This window comes from Poeciliopsis prolifica, unplaced genomic scaffold, assembly GCF_027474105.1.
Source record: "Poeciliopsis prolifica strain line A6 unplaced genomic scaffold, Auburn_PproV2 SCAFFOLD003, whole genome shotgun sequence".
In the NCBI taxonomy this organism is placed as follows: Eukaryota; Metazoa; Chordata; class Actinopteri; order Cyprinodontiformes; family Poeciliidae; genus Poeciliopsis; species Poeciliopsis prolifica.
In genome coordinates this window covers 2,691,455-2,715,471 of record NW_026562378.1, presented here as the reverse complement: position 1 = coordinate 2,715,471, position 24,017 = coordinate 2,691,455, and the positions used below count along the sequence as shown (strand labels likewise).

General features: G+C 43.4%; 2 protein-coding genes across 2 annotated transcripts; both read left to right on the top strand.

Annotated features, from left to right (window-relative positions):
* The first annotated feature begins 148 nt into the window (after positions 1 to 148).
* On the top strand, positions 149 to 8,532 carry cstf1 (cleavage stimulation factor, 3' pre-RNA, subunit 1). Its single transcript, XM_055024405.1, has 6 exons — positions 149 to 268; positions 564 to 744; positions 1,259 to 1,536; positions 1,606 to 1,803; positions 2,789 to 3,179; positions 7,920 to 8,532. Exons 2-6 carry the CDS (start codon positions 576 to 578, stop codon positions 8,177 to 8,179), a joined length of 1,296 nt encoding a protein of 431 aa, XP_054880380.1. The 5' UTR covers positions 149 to 268; positions 564 to 575; the 3' UTR covers positions 8,180 to 8,532.
* Positions 8,533 to 9,557: 1,025 nt separating this feature from the next.
* Positions 9,558 to 23,890, top strand: cass4 (Cas scaffold protein family member 4). The gene is made up of 7 exons (XM_055024364.1): positions 9,558 to 9,600; positions 18,258 to 18,680; positions 19,280 to 19,363; positions 19,478 to 19,594; positions 20,177 to 21,463; positions 21,614 to 21,688; positions 22,994 to 23,890. Exons 1-7 carry the CDS (start codon positions 9,598 to 9,600, stop codon positions 23,408 to 23,410), a joined length of 2,406 nt encoding a protein of 801 aa, XP_054880339.1. The 5' UTR covers positions 9,558 to 9,597; the 3' UTR covers positions 23,411 to 23,890.
* The last annotated feature ends 127 nt before the right edge of the window (positions 23,891 to 24,017 follow it).

The window sequence follows — 24,017 nt, the reverse complement described above, 5'->3', positions numbered from 1 at the left end:
TATCAGGGAATTGCTACAGAGATCATCTGGGGATGCAGTTTTTAGCAGTATTTGTAGTTTTCTAAGTACAGGTACAGTATTATGGGGAGATTGTAATAGTCTCTTCCATACTCCAATCTGGAAGGTGGCGGTAAGGAAAGAAGAAGAAGAAGAAGAAGAAGAGGAGGCGTCTCGTGACGTCAGCACGACTGGGACGTAACACACGTTTGAGTGCAGGAGCGCTGTTTTAAATTCACTTAAAGTTGGGGATATTCTTCAAGTTTTAATTGTAAGAAGAACTTTTAGACATACTTTAATCTTCTTACGTCGGTTGTTACATTGTGGTTCTGGTAAAGCCGGACGCTTCGTCAGTTAGCTTCGCCTTATTTCAGTTAGCCGACCGGTTGTTTTCCTCGGCATTAGCAGTAGCATCCAGGCTAACGTTAGCTGCAGAGATATACAGGAGTGTCGTTGACTCGGTCTCACACAGCCTGTTCACTCGCTGTGCGGGATACAGGTTGCAATATTGGTGCAGATATAGTGACTGGCTTTCTCTGTTTTGGTGTCGGCCATCTACGTTGCAGCTGTGAGCCAAAATGTATCGCGCTAAGCCGACTCTGAAGGACCGGCAGCACCTGTACAGGCTCATCATCAGCCAGCTGCTCCACGACGGCTACACCAACATCGCCAACAACCTGATTAACGAGGTGAAGCCACAGAGCGTCGTGTCGCCTTCCGAGCAGCTGATGCAGCTGGCAAAGATCGGTAAGAGCTGAAGCCGCCCAGTTTTCATCCAGAGGAGGGCAGAACGCCCCCGAACTGGACTCGGTTAAAAGTAGCTCTACTTCAACATATTTGGTTTTTACTCAACTAAAAATGAAAAAATATCCGTCCAAGAAATTACTCAAGTAAGAGTCAAACAGGATTTGGTAAAAAGTATACTAAAGGACTGAATAACTGATCGATCATTTAATAGTTAAACATTACGTCATCAGGGGGAACTATATATAACAACATAGAAATTTAGGTATTTTAAAGACAGAAATAACTAATTCATATAAGAGACAAAAACATTCAAAAGTTATTAAACTTTTGAATGTTTAATAAAAACTGCAGCTGTCTGGTGAATTTTTGGTTATAAAACATGTTTGTTTTTTATTCAGTCAAGTAAAGAATCCAGAAGTTTTACTCGCCTCTCGTAGCCATACTTCATAATAAAAATGAAGTAAAAATACTCTCCGTCTAAGACTAACTGTACAGCCTGCAACTCTTGTCACAGGGATGGAGAACGACGACAGTGCCGTCCAGTATGCCATCGGCCGCTCGGACACAGTAGCGCCTGGTGTTGGCATTGACCTGGAGTTTGATGCGGATGTCCAGACCATGTCACCAGAGGCGTCGGAGTACGAGACCTGCTACGTCACGTCCCACAAGGGTCCTTGTCGCGTGGCCACGTACAGCCGGGACGGCCAGCTGATCGCCACAGGCTCGGCTGACGCCTCCATCAAGATCCTGGACACGGAGCGCATGCTGGCTAAGAGTGCCATGCCCATCGAGGTGAGGCAGGCTGAGGGCGGGGGACAGGTTAGACTCAGTGTGGCTCCACTGACACTGTGCTGCTTTTAGGTGATGATGAACGAGACGGCGCAGCAGAACATGGAGAACCATCCCGTCATCCGTACGCTTTATGACCATGTGGACGAAGTCACCTGCCTGGCCTTCCATCCAAGTGAACAGATTCTAGCATCTGGCTCCAGAGACTACACCCTGAAACTGTTTGACTACTCCAAGCCCTCCGCTAAAAGGGCTTTTAAATATATACAGGTCAGAGAATGATTATCTCAGTGGTCAGAACGGCCATTTGGGAAATGTCCTGCTGCTTTTGTTCATGTGTCTCAATAGTTCTTTAAGTATTTTACATTATGTTTTGTTACAAGGCCTGTCACAATAACATGTTTTTCTGGACGATAAATTGTCCCTGAAGGTTTTGCTTTCAAGTAATCTAGTGGAAATGGCATAATAATAATCAAGAAAACACTCTCAAAGATCAATAAAAGTTACATTCTAATGAACATTTAACACTCGAACCGGAAGACATTTTAAAAATATGTCTTAAATATCCAACATAAACAAAACAGAAACTGCAAATAAAGTGAATCATGAAGTCTCTGTAAACAAAATTCTTTCAAAAAAAGGGGACAATTGAGACCAAAACACCAGACTGAAGACTTTTGTCATCCAGTTATTGGTTGGAAGAGAGAAAAGAGAAAAGCGCTAAATTATACAAATGGAAATGAGCTTGTTTTAATTTATCATGCGATTAATTGACTTATTGCGTATTGCGACAGGCTTATTTGTTGCAGCCATAAACTTCAATGTTTTACTAAAACCATAACAAATAAACCACAGTAAATTTTTCTTAAAGAAAAACCATCACAAGTACGAAGCAATGTTGTAAGAGGAAAAATGTTACTGCAATAATTTGAAGTTTCAAATCTCTGGTAGCTTTCTAACTCCTAGTTTACATCAGAATCCTGTGTGCTCCTTGGAGGGCATTTCCAGGATTAGACAACCTTCCAGACCTCTCAGGCAAACCTCCAGGAAACTACAGAGCTGCTGAAACACAGAGTTCCTTTAAATGACCCATTTTGTTTAGAACTAACTGCCTTTGATTAAGAATCTGAACGTTATTAATTTTGGTCCACAACCCAACTTTTCCTCATGCAACACAGTTTGAGTTGCTGAAATGACTATCCTCAGCTTCGTTTCTAAACATGTGCTGACCCATCTTCAATCCGCCGCCCAACAGGAAGCGGAAATGCTGCGTTCGATCTCCTTCCACCCCTCTGGGGACTTCCTGCTGGTGGGAACGCAGCACCCTACGCTGCGCCTCTACGATGTCAACACTTTCCAGTGCTTTGTTTCCTGCAATCCGCTGGACCAGCACACGGATACAATCAGCGGCGTCAGCTACAACCCCACCGCCAACAGCTACGTCACCTGCAGCAAGGACGGCAGCATCAAGCTGTGGGACGGCGTCTCCAACCGCTGCGTCACCACCTTCGAGAAGGCGCACGACGGAGCAGAGGTGTGCTCTGCCATCTTCTCCAAGAACTCCAAGTACATCCTGTCCAGTGGGAAGGACTCCGTGGCCAAACTTTGGGAGATCTCCACCGGTCGGACCCTGGTCAAGTACACGGGTAAGGAATGTCCGAATGTTCAGGGAGGAATGATAATCATTTCTATTGGACGATAAATTGTCCCAGAAGGTACTGAGAAAACGGTAATAATGTTGTTTGGAGACCATTTTCAAGCCACATAATGGCAATAATGGGATAACAATAAGACAAAAGACATTTTGGGAGAGATCAATAAAATTTAAATTCGAATGAGCATTTAACTCTGTAACTGAAAGACATGTTAAATATCCAAAATAAATAAACAAAACAATAAATAAAATGATTTCTGAAGACTCTGTAAACAAAATTGTCCTTCAAATAAAGTGCTAGTTGAGACCAAAGCATCAGACTGAAGACTTTTATCATCCAGTTTATCAATTTTAGGAACAGTACTAAACTCCCAAACAGCACACACTGCAGGAGGAGACACAGATTTCAAGAAGAGGGGACAGCAACAGATTGCTAGGCCAGTCACACTAAGCAATAAATCAATTAATCGCCTAATAAATAAAATCAGACACAGTCATTTCCATTTGCATAACTTTCTCCTTTTTCCACCAAGAACTGAATAACAGAAGTCTTCAGTCTAATGTTTTGGTCTCAACTATCCCATTTGTTGAAGGACAATTTTGTATAGAGAGACTTTCTGATTCATTTTATTTTTTGTTTTATTTTCAGCATTTAAATTGTCTTCCAGTTCCGGTGTTAAATGCAAATTGTAAATTAAAGTTTATTGACCTTTCAGAATCTGTTCTTACATTATTTTTATAACCTTGCCAAATTGACCTCAAAACAACAATAATGTCCCAAACATTATTTATAAAATAATGTTTGGGACAATTTATTCTCCAGCAAAAAAATCTTTTAATCAGTAACTAGTTGTTGATTAATTTCTAACTGGAGTAAACTGGCTAAAAAAGCCATCTGCTGAAAGAAAAACACCCTCAGAGCAGGAATTAAGCCAAAACTGTCCATAAAATAAATACGTTTTGCATTTAATATTAAAAACCTTGTCTGAAAATGTTCTACACAGAATTCTTCAAAGCTCTTTAGCTTCAGGTCTAAATTCTGTATAAGGTATAAGGCTCAGGTTTAATGTTTCCTGATAACTTTTCCAGAAAACACTGATGTTATGAAATGAAGGAACTTCAAATCATCAATTAAAACCACAAACTTCACCAACGCGACTTCCTGAGAAACGGTGTGGCCGGTGTTGCAACTGGAGGGGACTTCTGTCTGCTCTGAGTAATCAGGTGTTAGTTAGTCTGAATTTCTGACAAATGGAAAAGTTTTACTGATGAACCTGAACGCCTTACGTTTAACCATGCAGGACCTTCACTGGTCAGGATCTCGTATTTTGTAGCACAACGCTGGCCGCTGCCAACATGGAAGGTTTTGCTTCCTGCTGTAATTACTGAAGGGGAAGCGTTGCGTTGCGATGCCCACCTCTGCCTGCTGGTGTCACTGCTGCTCCAGAGCAGCCTTGACACTGCAACAGGCAGAAAAAGAAGGGAGATGTAAAACTCGCTAATTGGGAAAGTTAAAAAAAATAAAGAATCTCCAGGAGCATGTTTGCAGGTTTTTAAAGCAGGTGGATAATTTCACCAGAAGGTGAGCAGAAATGAGAAAAGTTTGTTCTGGTTTTAGGTCATACTGAAACGCTGATATTCTTGTACAGTTCTTTATCAAGTTCAGAGAACTCCAAAGCGCTTTTTATGCTACATTCAATCATTCACATTATTTATTTTTTAATTTTAAGCCGGTATGAGGCATCCTCTGCAATGTCAGAGATTTATTTCCATCTTGTGTCACTTTCATTTTTCACCAAGATGATGTATTGATAATGGGAGAGTCCGATCACTGCACTAAGAGTTCACTTCACATTGTGTTTGAAAATACTTTGACTTGAGTCATTTTATTATGAGGTATCTCTGCTCTTGAGTAAAATTTCTAGATTTTCTACCCACTGAATGAAGAACAAACATGTTTTAACCAAAAATTCACCACATGAACAGACAGCTACAATTCAACTTTTATATTTTTTTTATTGACAAACTAATTTGGAAAAAGTTATTTTGCCTGATTTTGTTCTTTTTTTGTTACTTATATAAGTTGTCATTTTCATCCTTGGAATATCAACATTTCCTCTTAACTTTATATTTTTGGTCCATCTGACCATGTAATTTTTAAATATGAAATGATTGATAATTTGATCAGTTACTCTGTTCCTAAGTAGACTTTTCACCAAATACTTTTTTTACGTTTCAGTCAATCCTTGGACGGTTATTTGTCACTTTTACTTGATTAAAATTGAAGAAGTGCTGCTCTTTTAGGGTACTGTGCCCACCTCTAACTGGCACACACACAGAGGATGTGTGTGTGTGGTTTATGCAGAAGCATACATTTATGTGGAGGTCTGAAATCACCTGCACCAGATGACGGTAAAATCATTTCAGACCTCGTAACTGTGGGGTGGTTGTCATGATTTCTGCGTTTTACTCATTTAATAGAAAAAGGTCAAACTGAACCTTTACCTCCTACTCGATGTTAGCTCTGAAGTGTTGAGAAGCAAATCAGTTTACAAAAAAAAAAAATCCCTTCTGTTGGGTTTAAGACAAATGTATCTAGACAAGAAGAGATGGTAGTACAGCATGTGCTTAAAAAGACGTTTATATTGGACATAAATTGCAGATCTGAATCTTGGGGTTGGTTTAGCTCATGTAATCCAGTCGAGATGATCTCAATTCATCTGAATTGTAGTTTCACTTCAGTCTTATTTACTGAAACCACTGCATACCCACACATTTTCTTTTCTTCAGTGAACACTTCCTCTTGTCTGCCCTGGCCTACTGAAAATTCTTTAATATGTAAAACTGAACTTCCTGTGAATTCAGGCACTTGGTACTGCAGATGTAGTTTACTTAGCTTTGCTTTTGTAAAGTTTGTACTGTAATCTCTGCATTAGGCTGCAGGTAAACATGTGATGACCTTCATCTGACATGTTCCTATTATGAATGTATATTTACTATACATTCATAAGAGTCCAAATGAAGTTGTTTCACGAACACAACCGAAACCTTTACAGGATCTACTTTTAGAAGAAACAGGGATTCTGAGTTGAAAAGTTTTTAACTTTTTTGTTTTTACCTGATTGAATTTTATTTAACGAGTTTGTATCCGGTTGTATGACATGGAATCTGAAGAACCCTTGAGATTTTGTGAAGAGGTGCTACACATCACAGTTGAATTGAGTTCAAGTATTTGGTTGATGCTCTGAGAAACTAAAAATAAAATACAACTAAACTAAAATACAAGCTCACGCTCATACTCTCCAGGCCTCAGCGTTTAAATTTCGAAATTTAAGCGAAAGCGACAGGAAAAACACTGGCCAGACTTGAATCGATTAGATTCTGACGGGTCCGTTTGCATTCACGATTCAGTTTGATTGATTTGTGATTCAGTTAAGGACATCACACAGTACAAATGTTACTTGGATAGGGAGGACAATCTCAGAATGCTGCAAGTAGTAGAAACAAACTCTAACCCTGGTCCACGAGTAAAAATATGACGACTTGCAGTAAGAATTTAACAAAATGGAAATAAGTACATGACTAATTCACGTTCTTTTTCTTTAGCATGACTTGACAGAAATAAAAATGCAGTCAAATAAATTCAGACCATCAAAACTTCACCAGTACCAGCATTTAGATGTGAAATGTTGGACATACAATAATGGTTTTCTATTGAGGTCGGGTAGACGTTTGGACTGTTTTGATCTGAAGTCCTAAAGTTAGGCTGTGAGCAAACAAGGAAGAACAACAATAGAGTAGTGAGTCATTAGCATGCAAGAGCTGTTGGAAAAAAAATGAAAAGGTTCAACATTTTCTGGGTCAGCATGTTGAAGCGTGTAGTATTGTACAGTTTATCGACTTCTACGGAAGTGTATAGGTATCAGTTCACACTTAAAATGGTCTTTAGCATCTTTATGTTTTTGAGGATTTAGACTCTTTGCTCCACTGAGATGTTTTGCAAAAGATCGCCAACATTTCCAAGTCCAGCTTTGTGAATGGAATTTAAATACATTTATTTTCATAATCTCAGGGTACTTAACCTGACAAATCAATCAAGTCAGTTGACTGAAGTTTTCAATCAAAGGCAACGCAGCAGATTGCATTGAGATAGTTGACTTTACAGCAACACAAAGAGCTCAATTTGAGTCGTCTTCACTCGGTAAAAGCCTAAGACTGTTGTAAACACAACATAGAAGCATGTAATGTTGTGTGTCCTTCCAACCAAGAAATGAAATTAGACCAGAGGAATCTTATCAGCAACCCTGAACAGGAGCACCTGGCTTACATACTTTAGATCAGCATTAGATTCTTTTTCTTATTTTGCTCTTTCCTTTGGTTTGTTGTTTTGTTTTTCCTTTTAATTCCTGTAAAGCGCTTTGTTTTGCCTTGTTGGTCAAAATGTGCTGTTTAAATAAAATTACCTTTACTTTTTGGTAATTACATGTTATCAGAAGACTTTATCAACAATAATTAAACGCCAACTATAAAGTCTTTGTCAAACATTAAAAAAACAAACATTGCTTAGCCTGGTGGGGACACAAGTTAAGCCTGGAGGCCCGCCAGGCTGATGATACATTGGGGGAAACCCTATGGTGAACTGGACTGGACGGAGTTGAGGGCCTTCTAGGCTTCTGCCGTGGATTCAGCCAGAATGACCCCTCATGAGTACATGTGGCGTTTTGTGTTTCAGGGGCGGGGCTCAGCGGTCGTCAGATGCACCGCACGCAGGGCGTGTTCAACCACACGGAGGACTACGTGCTGCTGCCCGACGAGCGAACCATCAGCCTCTGCTGCTGGGACTCCAGAACAGCGGAGAGGAAGAACCTGCTCTCCCTGGGCCACAACAACATCGTCCGCTGCATCGTCCATTCACCCACCAACCCGGGCTTCATGACCTGCAGCGACGACTTCAGGGCCCGCTTCTGGTACCGCCGCGCCACCACAGACTGATCCTCTGCCTGTGCTCCGGGCGGCCGTCTATTTCACTTCGAGTTCATTTGAGAAACGTGGCGCGGCCTCTGTTGGAACATTTCTAGAGAAAAGCGCCAGCATTCGTATTCACTAAACCTCAAGAGTAAAACGTGTGGCCACTGCTTCCCGACAGAGCGATCCGCTGAGCGTTGGCGTTTAAACTGAAAGTAGGAAGCAGGATACATCAGCTGTGACGATGTTTTTGTTCTCCCGATGACCTGTACATTTGCTTCACTTTTTTTTCTCTTTTTAAAAAAATGTCTTTTGCTTAGTTTTGTGTCTGTAATTTAGATTTATTTTTTGTTTTTTAATAAAAGCAAAAGAACCAAGAAGCTCTGCTTATCAGTTTGTTGGTTAAAAAAGTCAGTTTAGAACTTCTAACCACAGCTATGGTGGTATCCTGTAGATATTTTAAGAACACAGTTGCTGCAAAACATGTGTGCCAAAACACACACACACACACACACACACACACATCAGGCACTCACTCTTAGATTCTTAAAATATGAGAAGAATCTGCTTCACTGCGAAAACAAAATATTACCCAGTAATTTTTCTCCCATTTGTAGTGCAAATATTTTAATAAGACTTAAAAGTTACAAATAACTTTTTAGCACGTTTTGAACAAAAACAATAAAACATTTTTAGCATTAATATTAAATAATTTGCCAATGGAACCAGCACTTTTTCATCAGCATTAAGGAATTGTTCACTCAAAAGAAGTTCCTTTATTTGCTGAAAAGTGACTTGAGTTAGATTTGTCTTATTCCAACTGTACTAAAAGTATTTGCTCTTGACAGTAGAGCAAAATTACTTTGCAAGGTTTTTGTTTTTTTTGGGTGTGATTATTATTTCCATCCCTCCAAACAGCAGCCCAGTTCCCCCAGACGCTCCATCCACGTTGCCCCGGCAACCCTGAGAAAACCAACAAGAATGTTGAGCTACAACCAACCAACCAACCCACCACCCAGCTCCTCCCTCCACCCACCACCCAGCTCCTCCCTCCACCCACCAACCAGCTCCTCCCTCCACCCACCCACACTCAGTATCTTCAGAAATCAATCACACAGTGGGAAGAATGTGACAAACTGACAAATAATAACAACAATAATGTCTGGAGTTAATTGAGAAGTAAACTTGATTGAAATAAGCCCGGTTCTCCTTAACAAAGCAGGCTAGAAAAGTGGAGGGACAGTTGCAGCATTACGTGGGGGACGGGGGGGAGGCAGAGGGGGTGTTTACTGTGTGGACCAATCGGAGCTGCAGGAAGCGGTCCGGCTGTGTGACAGGAGCTCCGCCCAGCCGGGGCTCTGACAGCTCGGAGCTCCGCCAGGCAGCTCAGTCTGTCCGGCTGAGATGGTCCAGAGAAGACTCTGTGGACGCACTGCAGGTCAACCATGGTGAGTCCCGCCTGCCCGCTTCCTCACCCCGAGGAGGACTGGTGGATTCTCAGTGTGTGTGTGTGTGTGTGTGTGTGTGTGTGTGTGTGTGTGTGTGTGTGTGTGTGTGTGTGTGTGTGTGTGTGTGTGTGTGTGTGTGTGTTTGCTGGGTCCAGAACTTGTTGTTGTCAGACTGCAGGTCGCAGAAGTAAAAACAGTTTTTTTAAAAAAAAGTATTTCTGAGGTCCGTCGGATCCGGGCAACATCCGGGAGAGCAATTCAAAGTTTTCCCCCCAGTAAGAGAAGAAGAACCGGTGATCCGCGGTTCCTGAACGGAATGATCCGTTCCTGAATATCCCAGAGTTGATGCGGCAGCAGCAGCGCTGTGTGTGATCTCACTGTAGCGCAAAAAGGAAATGCATCACTCTGATAATTCCCCTTTGCGGAGCTTCTCTATTCAGCCGAACTCATCATCACCATCCTCATCATCACCCACTCTGTAAAAATAGACTGCTTTGGCTGGTGAGTAACTTGACTGAACTGGTGGAACTTCCGTTCTGCGAGGTTATTTGGAATCGGACTCGGATCCCTTTCTCGGTTTCATGAGGACTATTTCAGGAAGCCTCATGTGCTGCTGCTGCTGCTGCTGCTGCTGCAGCAGCTGCTGCAGAGAGCGGCCACGGCGGCATCAGGACGGGTTTCAGCTCCGCGATCTTGTCGTTTGTTTGCGTTCAGCTGATGGATCCGCCACAACCAATGAGCCAAAGCTGACTCGAGCTGACTGGATTCAGCTCAGGATCCAGTTCAATAACAGGCAGATGTGTGTGTGTCAAACTCGAGGCCCGGGGGCCAGATTTGGCCCCTCCGTAGGTTCTTATGCGGCCCTCTAAACTCAAAACTACATCAGTTTATCAGTTTGTTGTTGTTGTTGAAAACCCTTCCAGTTTTTTTTTTTAAACAAATTTGTGAAACTCATACAAAATCAACAGATCGCCACATTTTTTTTCCTGATTATTTATTTTCCTCAAAATGAGCTAATAGCTGAGCGTTGGGTTTAAATGGCAAGTTACATGGTCTGCGACTCATTTTGGCGATGAATGAAAAGTCACATTTAATGTCATATCAGCTCAAATATAAATATTCCTCTCAAATCTGTGATTTTGTTCCCAAAAAAAAAAAAAAACGACAAAAAATTGTCATTAATTACCGGATGGACTGATCAGCGTGAAAAGATGTTCAAACAAATTATTTAATTTTAAGAACTAGCTATCGAATGCTGAAAAAAACCAAACAGTTTTTTATTGATATTTTGACAGTTTTAATGGGTTTTATAATACACAGTGGCCCTTTAAGAACATTCAGAACTTTGACTGGGTCCAAAATGAAAATCAATTCAGCACCCTTGCTCTATATCATCCCTGGAAACATGGCAACATTTTTTTCAAACTGATTAATTTTACAATATGAACGTTTGACTTCCTTTAACCAATGAGAAGGAGGCGAGCCGTCTGTCGTGGTGAAGAGTCTGGTGAAGGACATAAATATCATATCCTTTCTGAACGTGTGAACGTCTGATGCATGTATGCAGCTATTGTTGAAGCTGCTCATCTGCAGTCCGCCGCTGCGTTCTTCAGTTTGTCAGTTTGCCGTTGGCTCAAGTTTTTCCCAACTGAGGCGTAAACAAATCAGGATCCAGGAGCCAAACGATACGACAGCATCAGAACCTTTTGGATCTGCTGGGGGTTTTTGCATTAAAAAAAAAAAAATTCTCTTATCCATCACATTGATCTTTATGGTCACTTCCTTTGTTTTGCTACTGCCGTTACTATTCAGTGTCACCATTAGTTGGTTGACGTTATGAAGAATGATGCAAAGTGAAATATGTTTTTCATATTCACTTTATTCACCAAGCTTGATCTGTGACGCAGACGCAGCAGATTTCAGCAGCGGCTGTGTAGTTTGCGCCCACATATCCGTCTTTTTTGTTGCTGTTGTCACACTCATGTTTCATCAGCCCATTTGTTATTGAACTGTTTTGTATTACAGTGCAGCGAAGCCAGCTGTGTGTGTGTGTGTGTGTGTGTGTGTGCGTGCGCGCGTGCTGGAAGACCAAATCACTAAAACACTAAATCTTACCAAGTATTTTTGATCTAGTTTCTAATGCAAACGCCTTAGTGAATTTAAAATAAGACAAATTTGACTTATAAGTAACTTTTCAGCACAATATAGGAGCTTGTTTTAAGTTTCTTAATATTGATTTAAAATGTGCTAGTTCCATTGGCAGATGATTTTACTTTTATCAGGGGAAAAATGTCTTGTTTAACTTGACATAATCTGCCAAAGGAACAAAAACCTTTTCCTCAACATTAAGAAATTGTTTACTTAAAACAAGTGTCTACATCTCCTTGACAGGTTATTTGTAAGTTATTTTTTAAGTGTACTAAGATACTTGCATTGGAGACAAGAGCCAAAACACTTGGAAAGATGTTGTGTTTTTGCAGAGCATGAAAAAGAACAAAGAGGCTTGAATTCATTGTTCTGCTCTGTTCGCCATGGAAACTCCGGCGCCCAACACCTCAGGCGTCCCACAGACTGTCCCACAGACTGTCCCACAGACTGTCCCACCCGTGGCGTTGCGCACTGCGTCGGCGTCTAACGTCATGCTTGGTGATTAGGCGTCAGTTTTATCTGGTTTCCTGCCGAGTTGCAGAGAAACGTCGCATCATCTGCAGCCGTCAACATCTGTTGGTCCAGGAAGCCTTTTTTTATTGGCTCTGTGGAGAATCATCCGTTCTCCATGCTGAGTTCTTGATGTGTGAGGTTGAAAAAGAGTCAGTGAGTTGAATTCATAAATTCCATTTATTAATACCAAAACGCAGCCGGTCCATTTCTCGTGCTGCCTTTAGGAGCGAGCAGGACAAAATGGCCACCACGAACAGTTGGTGATCTTCTTTGTTAGCCTCTATCTACGTCTAAAGAGGGTGTTCCCCAGTGTGTCATCCTTTACTCCTGGCTCTCATTTGCATTTCCAAGCATGTCATTTCCTTTAGGTTTAGCTTAGCAACTACTTCAAAGAGGGAGAAGGAAAACACAGAATTGTTATTCCAACAACTCCAAAACCAATTTTGCAGTGGTTTTTGAAGCATCCTGCTCTACCCAAGACTCGGCAACTTCGCCACTGGTTTGAGGTGAAGTCTCTTCCAGTGATTGTAGCCAATACTCATGTTCTTAAAACTCCTGCAAAGATGTATGCTGCTCAATCATCGGAATGGTGAATGGATGTAAACTGTACAGATTCTCATTGCTGCCACTGTTAGCTTTGCAAATTTATGTACGAATGCATTCCAAACATCCTGAAACGGTTGAAGGATGTTTGAGCCGCGTGTCTCCAATGGCTTCACTCCGTTTCAGTCACGACACCAAAGGATTGAAGCTCAACCGGGTTTAGGTTTAAATCGTCCATCTCATTTGGACACGAGCCGGTCGGTGTACGGCAAACGCCGCCGTACGTTTTCTGAGACGCACCAATCTCGACGTGAGCTACCGGAGGCACAGAGGAAACAGTCGGGATGTTCCGTCTGTGGGATGTTAGCTCTCACCAAGGAATGTTGACAAGCCTTCCAAAGCTTCCTGTTGGATTTTCCAAGCACAGACAGTCCCACGTTTGTGTCTTTCACTTTGTTCCCACGAACTCCAACACACAGGAAATGCGACTCACTCAAAGAGCGAGTCGCCGTTTGAGTTCGGGGTGGGAGAGAATGTTGACCAACTTCGGTCCCTCGAAAGCTGGCGCCAGGTCTGTCGTGAAATGCGGAGCAGAAACGAAATGTCTGTGCATCAAACAAAACTGTTTCTGTGTTTTCCCCCAGAGCTTTGTCCGTCTAATGTGGAACACTCGATTTCTCCCAAAGAATTATGGGAAATCTAATGTTTCACCTTCAGGTTCGGTGAATCTCTACGTTCCAGTCAAAGTCTCCTCAGACAGGAAGTGGTCTCAGTTGTGCAGCCTCTGCTACACGTCTGGAGGGATGATGGATGAGGTGCTGACCCGATGCCGGGGTCGTGACCTGTCTGTCAAAAGGGCCAAAGGTCAGAGACAAGAAGGTGTTGTTCCCACACCGTGGCCTGGTCTGACGTTATTGCCTCTGTGTAAGTAGAAGGCTGACCCTGAGGGTTCAAGTACTTTGTTTCATTTGTCATGGCAACCGGGAATGCCATCATATAATTTAAAGGGACGGTTCAGAATTCCTCAAGTGAGACTTTAAGAACCGGAAAAAGCAGTAACAAAGTAACAGCCAGTGCTGTTTGCAGAACCTTTTAAGGTGCTCTCATGTTTGCATTGACTTACGCTGAACGCCGATGACTTCCTGAAAACACAGGAAGTGGAGGGAGTGCACCACCAGTGATCGTCCCACTCCCTACCAATGGAAACATGTGAAATCTTTCCTTTATATAAAAATATCGCTTTGTTCTTTTTGAAAAGCATTTTTATTCCTCCTCAATATTCTCAGACGGATCCTCTCTGCATGGTTCCTTCAGAATTCCCAGAACTCAGACAGGAAACGGGTAGAGATGGAGGACATGCGACTGCCATATACGGGCTTGAGCTCCTCTGCCACGCTGCGCTGCATCCCATAATGCAGCATTTTTAAGCAGCTCTAATCATAACCATGAATCAACCTGCAGTTTAAGAACAAAGAAAACTTGACCAATTGTTTCCCTTCTCCGCTCGTGTTCAGAAGCAACGACTGCTCCTTTCCTCTGTCAAGAGTTCTGCAACCGTGTCTGTGCAGCGCTGCATGACTCAAAGGCGGCGTTGCCAAACTCATGGGTGACGTGTGTTAACTTTGGGTCAGTATTAAGTCACAGATCGCTGGCTCTGGTGAAGAGTTGAGCAGCCGGTCCGCCGCCGCTCAGCTCTGCAGGAGCCGCAGCTGAAACCGAAGAGATCAGAGACGCTGACTCATCGTCGAGTTTGTTACTCTCTAGTTTACAGTTGCCGTGGTATTTTCTAATCCAAGAGTCATATTTCTAATGATGGCGATGCAAGTTGTCACACTGCAAAAACACAAAACCTCACCAGGGATTTTTCTCTCTGTTTTTGTGCGAATATCTCGCTGCACTTAAAATAAGACAAAACTATTATTAGCAGCTTTTCAGCAAGAGCTTGATTTAGGTAAGAAATTCCTTATTATTGATTGAAAAGTATTTCTTCGTTTGGCAGATTATTTCACTTAAAACAAGACATTTTCCCCTGATATAAGTAAAATAACCAGCCAATGGAGCTAGAACCTTTTCATCAATATAAAAGAATTATTAAATTGAAACAAACTCCTATACCTTGCTGAAAAGTTACTTGTAAGTATTTTGTCTTATTCCAAGACGTTTGTACTAGAAATCTCACCAAAAGTACTTGGTGAGATTTAGTGTTTTTGCAGTGTGATTTGATCTTCCGGCACATAAGATGTCGACGAGGAAATCTTTGATTTTGAAGCCTCCGTCAGTCGGTGTTTCAAGGCCTGTTAGTTGTGCTGCTGAATTTTGTGAGTCTTCAGCCGAACGGACAAACGAGACGAACTCCACGTTTGGACTCTGGCTTGGGTCCGGCAGGGGGACGGGCAGAGGCAGCTGGGCCTGTGAGGGCCTCGGGGGCCCAGCTGTCCGTGCGACTGATCCACACGGGCAGGCGCGTGCAGGAATCCCAGAGCCACAGCTGAAGCTGACATTGTCACTGCAAAGCAGTGGTCAGCGCACAGACACACGGCCAACACAAGGCTGTGGGGGGTGAGGGGTGACCTCAGGACAATCCAGCTGAACTCCGAGCATTTCAAAGGTCGGCTTGTGGTTTGAACGACGTTGAAATGAGGAATTTAATTAGCAAAAACTAGACCAGGCAGTGGTGGAAGTGCTATGAATGAAACTACCTATTTTATTGTTTTCTTTACACATAATTGCCGTGACAGATCGGGTGACAGACAGCATGAGCATCAGACGATGAGGACATGGCGAAAGCACGCCGCAGTCACGCAATCTGTTTTTCAGAGTGAAGGTAGAAGGGAAGACTTAAAGCGCCGGCCATCGCTGCATGTCTGTAGCATTACCCAAAGGATTAGAAAGCCAGTGTGTGTGTGTCTTGTGTCGAGGCACGCTGTTGTGAGCGCAATGCGCAGGCTCGCACCGCGACAGGTGCCGAGTGTGTGGATGTCTGATGGTGAAAGGCCTCTTTGTTGCAGGGAGGGCCGGGTGAGGCCTGCTGCCTTTATTTATCCCTGGCTCTGTGGAACACTTCCTCACATGTGTGAGGCTGACCACTCAACGACAGGTAAGTACAGGCAGATAGAGCGAGGTGGGTTGAAAAGGTGTGGGAGTGTCGGGTCCGACATGTGAGCCGTCCTTCCTACTGATGCCGCCCACCGCTGGCATTTCTAGATTTAAAAAGCAGAAAACCTTCAAATGAGCCACAAATGAGTCATAAATTTGAAATGAGTTATTAATCAGTTTCACGTCGACTTTTCTACGGATTGGTTTGGTCAGCGCTAGTAAAGGCCTTTCTGGTGAACCGATCTGTTTGCAGGCGAGTCCAGGATTATCCAGGCCCTGCAAAGAACCAAAAATGTTACCAAATAATTTTGGTCTGGTTTCTAGTGCAAATATCTTAGGAAACTTTAAATAAGACAAAAACGAGTAATTTCTCGGAGCTTGTTTTAAGTCAACAATTCCTCAACATTGATGGAAACGTTTCCGTTCCACTGGACGATTATTTGACTTGATGAGATATTTTCCATGTTGTAAGTAAAATAATCTGCCAATGTAACTGAAACGTTTCCATCAACATTAAACAATTATTTCCAAGCTGCTATATATTCCCAAAAAGTTTCTCCTAAGTTATTTTGTCTTATTTCAAGCGTACTAAGATGGCTGCACTGGAAACTGGAGCAAAGATACTTCATAGGGTTTTGTGACCGCTGCATTTGGTCAAAGCGAAGGTAGCTGCCACCGCATGCTTGCGGGGAATTTTCATTAACCACCTGCATGCAACGGAACCAGCCACTATGTAAAACCTACATAAGATGACGTTTCGATTGCGAAAGCGAAAATGTTTTATTGCAAACACGTCTTCACAGAAACGGTGGCTAAGATTCGGCTCCACCGATAAGTCTGTGTGAATCAGTAAGGTCAGCAGTGCATACACCCATGCAACACATCTGACCGCCGAGTGTTGACTGTGAACTCACAAGGCTTTGCGGTTCGAGTTTCGATATATATGTCATCATCCCCCAAAAAAGCTTTGTTTCCCTCACAGCTCTCTCACCACAAGAACCATCACAGAAAAAGAGGATGTCACTGTTGCTACACTTCCTGTAGCCTGGTCAGGGTTCGATTTCCTGTATGAATGTAGCACGACAGGGGAGCGCAGCGGGCGAGGAAGGGATGCATTTGGACAAAGTGGCAGCGGTTCACCTGGGGCTAGGAACACGATGAGCAAAACGGGCTCTGGCTTTGCACAGCCTGCCAGAGGAACTGAGCAGAAGCGTGGTTTTCATTTATCTTTCTGCAGAAAGCACAAACAGGAAGTGAAAATACAGAGAATGTTGGGTCATTTGAAACCAAAACATTTTCATTTACAACTACATCTGGTGTGGGGTCTCAACCGGGTCCCGACATGGGGTCTCTTATGCCGTGTAGTGTTAGACGATAGAAAGACCCCTGAGGACTGATGTGAGTGATATGGTCTGCAGATTCAGGGCAGAGTTGGTGGTAGTGAAAAGGTGTAGATGACATGAGGTACGACACTTTTTGGTCATGAAAGCTGTGAAGTGGGACGTGCCAGGCCAGGAAACACATTGAGGCCACAGCAGGCCAAACCAGAAACATGTGGGCAGAGGACCCGAAAGTTATACTCATGTAAGAATAGCACTACTTCTGCGTAATTGAACTCAAGTAAAAGTAAAAAGTTAGCTGTTCAAATTACTGAGGGAAGAGTAAAAAAAGTATTTGGTAAAAAGCACTAAGTAACTAGTCAAATTATAAATCACTTAATATTAAAGAATTTCATCATCAGACAAATATGAAGTTGAGTGGAAATGTTGGTATTTTTAGGAGCAAAATGACAATAATTCATTTCAGTGACAAATAAAATTAGGCAAAAGACATTTTTTTTCTAAATTGGTTTCATTCAATAAAAATCTTGACAAAAACTGCAGCTGTGTGTGTGTGTGTGTGTGTGTGCGTGTGTGTGGGTGCGCGTGTGTGTGTGCGTGTGTGTGTGTGTGTGCGCGCGTGTGTGTGTGTGCGTGTGTGCGTGTGTGTGTGTGCGTGTGTGTGGGTGCGCGTGTGTGTGTGCGTGTGTGTGTGTGTGTGTGCGCGCGTGTGTGTGCGTGCGTGTGTGCGTGTGTGTGTGTGTGGGTGCGCGTGTGTGTGCGCGGTTGTGTGTGTGTGTGTGTGTGTGTGTGTGTGTGTGTGTGTGTGTGTGTGTGTGTGTGTGTGTGTGTGTGTGTCTCTGGTGGATTTGTAGTTAAAATATGTTTGTTCTTCCTTCAGTGGGTTGAGAATCCAAAATTTTTATTCAAACAAAAGTAGCGATACTTTGTAATAAAATTTCTTTTTTTCTTCTTTTTTTTTAAACATTCTGCCTGCTTTATCCTCCTCATCTCCATCCTCTCTGTTCTGCGTTCCAGAGTAAATTTGCCAAGGCTCTGTACGACAACGTCGCGGAGTGTGCGGACGAACTCGCCTTCAGAAAAGGCGACATCGTCATGGTGATGGAGCAAAATGTGTCGGACACCAGCGGCTGGTGGAAGTGTTCCCTGCACGGCCGCCGTGGTCTGGCCCCCGCAAACCGACTGGAGCTCCTGCCACAGGCTGTGACCGCGGCGGGGCCCGCGAGGCACGACGCCGAAAAGCCCGCTGTGAATAAAGCTAAAGGTCACGTCAAAGTGCCAAACATCTACCAGATCCCGAGCCCGCCCCAGCCCATCAGCACCATCACCTACGAACGCATGGACGGGATTTGCAAAGACTTGTCTTCGCCCTCGCTTGCTCCACGCGGCCAAATCCCGTCAGCATTGAGGCAGGAGACCAACGGACCGGGCCTGAACAAGGTACTGACCTTTCATTTCTGTGCAGTTTAAGAAGGGACTCAACCGCTGTTCCACATATTTTGGTGTGAAATCAAACCTTGTCCTCCTCTGGAAGGGTAAAACCTACATAATTGAAAATGATGGGGAGAAATGCAAAGCTGTGAAACTCCTGCTGGCAAAAGAGCTTACATATGGGGGTCCAGGGGGCTTTCTGTCAGGATAGGCATGCAGCAACATGGTCTTTATGGGCCCGTAAAAGACAAACAGACATGGACTTCAGACACTTTTAACTGCAAACAGCCATCCCTACTGCCCGGGACCTCAGAAACACACACGAGTTTGTACGGGTGCAGGTTGTTGGGAAGAAACACACCCATGTGTTCATGATTTCCTCTTGTGCTGCAGGGTAGTGGTGTTCCCCTCGACAGTAGCCACCTAATATCCACTGAGCAGCATGGTTTCTATTACAAAGCTGCGTTAATTGGCCAAGTGTATGCATAATGGGCTTCTCAACAGGCTTCAGAGAAAAACACTGTCCCCATAAATGTGTTTAATGCAGGGGTCAGTGAGGTAGCTGCAGCTTTGATCATGGCACTAACGACATGCCGTTATGTCTGCAGCCTCTATTCTCCAGCCTGGCTTCCAGCCCCAAAAGGGAAGTCTACGACGTGCCGTCCCAAGCAAGACAAGCTTCTCTTTTAGTTGTAAGCATACGCATTAATCACAATTTGTCTATTTATTTATTTATTTATTTTATATTGCCATCTGGGTGAGGTTTATCCAGATAACATCATGGGCGTATGATCTCTCCTTTTCAGGAATCATCACCTGCAAGCCAAATCCCAAAGGCAAAATTTCTTGCTCCAGTTTCAGAGCCGGAGAAGATGTCCGACACGCTGGAGAGTTTAAGGAGCAACAGTCAAACAGACTCTTATGTAAGTTTTAAATGTCTTCACAAATGATTAAAACAAGATTATTATTTTTTTTTAGCAATATTCCGTCGTTGAAATGCTATCTCACTATCAGTCACGTTATGGCTTCCTATTCAAGAAGTTTCACTTATGAGTTCATCTCTTGCAGGTTCACAATTTCAAATTGTCTGTACTTATATTTTTCTTACATTTCTTAAAATGTGTTGCTTATTAATTCCACCCGTCTTTTATGAGGTAGTTCTGAATATTAATCAGATCAACGTGCAACTTTTCCGTTCTCATATGCCTGCATGTAAATAGACCACAGTTTGGACAACGTGTTCAGATTGACAGAGAAATGCTCTGAAAGGTAAATGGACTGAACTTGTATAGAGCTTTTCCGATCATATTGACCACTCGCATTTTACACCCGTTAAATTCAATCTAGGTTACACACAGATACGTAGATCGGTAGGCAATGCCAGGGGCACATCGACATGGCAGGAGGAAGCTGGAATCGAACTTGATTATTGATACAAAAAACGTTTATGAATGCTTTGTTTCTACAGAATTAAAAGGCTAGTAATTACTTTTTTTTTTTCAAAGGTGTATGCAGTGCCACCATCTCTGGCTCAGGACCCAAACTATGACATCCCTGTTCCCTCAGGCACAGAATACCAACATAAAGTTCTCAGTGCATTCAGCACTCTTCCTAATCTGCGCAAACACGAGTGGATCTACGACGTACCCGCGGGTTCTGAGAAGCAAAGTTTTCTCCAAGGCACCTATGACACCTTGCCACCCAGAGCTACTTGCAGGCAGCTGTATGACACTATACCTGCTCAAAAAACAAATCCAAACTCTTCAATTTATGATACGCCAAAACCCTGCATTCCTGACAAGCCAAAAACATTCCCCCGTGCCAAACACTCACACAAACCTCCAACTCAGCAGCCGACAGAGGAGTCACCATATGATGTTCCACCCAAAGAAGACCCTCCCCCGCAGGTGGTGAGTGATCCTCCAGGAGATTATAAATCCCTTGAGACAAGGGGTGACCCAAACAATATTCTGGAACTGAAAAGGGTGCGTCTACAGCGGATGAGGAACTTTTTGGCTTGTACGGCTTTTAATGACCTCCCAGGAAGCGGGAAGGCTACGGCACCAGAAAACGAGCAATTCAGACCAGGTCTCTCTGCAGTACTGAATCAAAGAATTAGCACGGCCTCCAGCTCTTCCACCAGCTCTTGTGACTCTCTATCCTTAAGCTCATCGTCCCCGGAGCCTCTTCGAGAAGTGGCACTCAGCCAGGAAGAAGCTTGCCGAAAACTCCTTGAGCTTCAGGATTCTGTTTGCGGGGCGATGCCCCAGCTCATGGACTTCGTAAGCAGCAACTGGAGGTGTAAAAACCATTTGGAGAAACACCTGAAAGAAATCAAGGAAGCAACAGAGACAATCGTATCAGCCGTGACATGCTTTCTCAACTTTGCCCTTGATATTAAGGGCAATGCTCGTCATTTAACTGATACCAACCTGCAAACCAGGCTCTACAAACAGCTGTCCATAGTAGAAGACTCTGGTGTGATCCTACAACAAACAGCGAGCTCTCTGAACACAGCTGGCTGGGCCCTCGATTCACTCTGGCAGGACGCAGGCCAGACCCAGAACCCTGACCAGCTTGATCGTTTCGTGATGGTGGCGCGCACTGTACCTGACGATGTCAAGCGCCTAGTGTCCATCATCTATGGGAACAGTAAGCTTCTTTTTAAAACTCCTCAAAAAGACCAAGAGCCTGTGAACAACAGAAGTCCACCACAGACCAAGAAAAGTCCTGACAAAACTGAAGAAGGACAAGAATCGCAGGAAGACGACAATGACTACGTCGAGCTACAGGTGAAATATTCTACATTGATAAAAATGTATTCTGTAGATTTTTATCAATGTACAGAATACAAAGCTGGATACGGCTGTTGAACGTCATGAATTTTCAAGGAAAACTCAAAGTACAATTGCTTGAGTTAATCCTTTTTCGGTTTTTCTTAGAGAAAAATTGAAGAAAGGAAGCCAGAAGAAATACTTAAAGGTCCAAAAGAAAACATCTCACCAGCCTCTAAACAGGTACTATGTAACTCTTTTTGTGTTATGCATTTCGTCTTTTATCTACTATCAGACACCTGGCTACAACTTGTGTACACTTCAAGACAAGTTTAATGAAAAGTTTCTATCTCGTTGCTTTTTTTCCCCATATTTTCTGGAATCACAACCACAAACGCCAATGCATTGCTCTTTGATCATTTATGTGATCAACCAAATTGATCTGACATTCACTATACTTTTGAACCACCTTTGTGCTTGAAAATAATATTTCTCAGGTACATCCTATGTCAAGCACAGAGGTTTGAATAAAAAAGCCGTCCACATGGAGCATCACATGGCTCAGTGGCAGAGCAGGCACATTGTACACAGATTGCCTCAACACAGTTGTTCCCAGTTTGATTCCCGGGGGTTGAGTCCAGCTTCACTCACAGCTCCTTAACTTTCCAGTGACGGCTTTAGAGGCAGATTTTGATTTAGGGAATTGCCAAGCCCGGGGCCGCATGCTCACATAGCACCTATGTGAGTGCGGTAAAGTGGGAAGGGGTTCCTATAGCTTTTCAGACCTGAAACCGCCTCAGCCTAGGAGCCAACTAAACCTCCCGTAATCACTCTACGAGCTCCACTCAGACCTGGCTCCTGGTCTCATAAGGTCAGCTGTTTTATGTGGTCTGCCATTCATTAAAGTGTTTGACCCGGTCTTTGTCCTTGCCCTCTTCCAAGTTGAATTGACTGGAGGCAGAAGCCTGAACAACATAGGTTCCCAAACCTTACTCAAACCTTAACACTAACACTAAGCTATCATGAACAAATACAGTTGTTCTTAAAACTGCCCACCCATCATCTTTTCTTTGACTGCAGACGTTACTTATCATTGTGTTTATATAGCTGTTTTCCAGGCTGTGCACTTGGTAGCACTATTAGCCGTGCTAGCCTGGGGTCTTTGTGCAATGGAGTTTACATGATCTCCCTGTTCATGCCTGGGTTTTCTCTGGGTACTCCAGCTTCTCCTCCCCCAGTCCAAAAACATGACTGTCAGATTGACTGGTCTCTCTAAGTCTTCCTCAGGTGTACGTGCATAATTGCTCGTTTCTGTGTTGCACTGCGATGGCGTACCCTGCCTCGTGCCCATTGGCAACCGCCCCCCTCATATCCCAACGAGGGAAGCGTGCTGGATAATAGATGGATGGCTTCCTGTTTTTATAGCGGCTTGTTCAGTTTTCAGTCAAAAGGCCATACCTTTTGCCAGTCCAAAGTTGCAAATAAGAAAAAAAATGCTCTGATGTGAATGTTAAAGAAATATGAGAAAAATATGTCTTTTCTTCTCAGGTTGACAATAAGCGTAACTCGTCTGAGTCCAGCAGCAGCACAGAAGAACAGCAGTCAGCCTCCCTGTCGGAGCACTGCCGACTTTACTTCGGAGCGCTTCAAAAGGCTATTGGTGGGTTTGTGGAAAGCCTTCAGAATAACCAGCCGCCGGAGAAGTTCATCTCACAAAGTAAGCTGGTCATCATGGTGGGGCAGAGACTGTTGGACACTCTTTGCAGGGAGGCCCATCGTCAAGGGTCCTGCAAAAACCTCCTGTGCAAGAGCAACCACCTGTGTGCTCTCCTCAAGCAGCTGGCCGTGGCCACCAAGAAGGCCGCTGTGCACTACCCAGAGAAGCAGGCCCTGCTGGAAGTCCAAGACTTCGCTAGGGAACTAGCCCAGATAGCACAGCAGTATCGGATATCGCTCGACCTCTGAGCGGAGGCGCCAAGCTAATGTGTTTGTAGAGCAAAAGCGAACGTATCGTCCATCAACCTGTGTTCGTTTCCATTTCAGTGGCTGCCTTGACAGCTTTTGATAAATGTTGGGTTTAATATCAAATGCAGGCGTTTCTAATAGTAAACGTGGATGAGTGAAGACGTTCTCTTTGTAATGAGCAAGGATAGCTGCGTTGCACATTTGGCATACTGGAATGTGATGCTGCTTCAGTATAGAGTTAAAATTCAGTTTTGCTATTCTAATTCATATTTTCCTTCTCTGAATGTACTTTATCGGTTTTTTGTGTATTTTTTAAATTTCTACTTGAAGAAAATGTCATCTCCCAGGTGAATGTTTGATACATCCTGCCTTCTGTAAATGTTCTGTACAAAACACATTCAACACTCATAAAGTTTAATGTCAAAAACCGACATACGTTCAACTTTCACTGATGTTATGACTGTACGCTGAAAACCTAATGTTAATGAAGCCCTCTGGCCTTCATGGAGTCTAGATGACCCCAAAGCACTTCACACTACATTCAGTCACTCACACACACGTCGTGCTGACAGAGGCCAGGCTGACATGCACCAGCGCCACCTGTTGG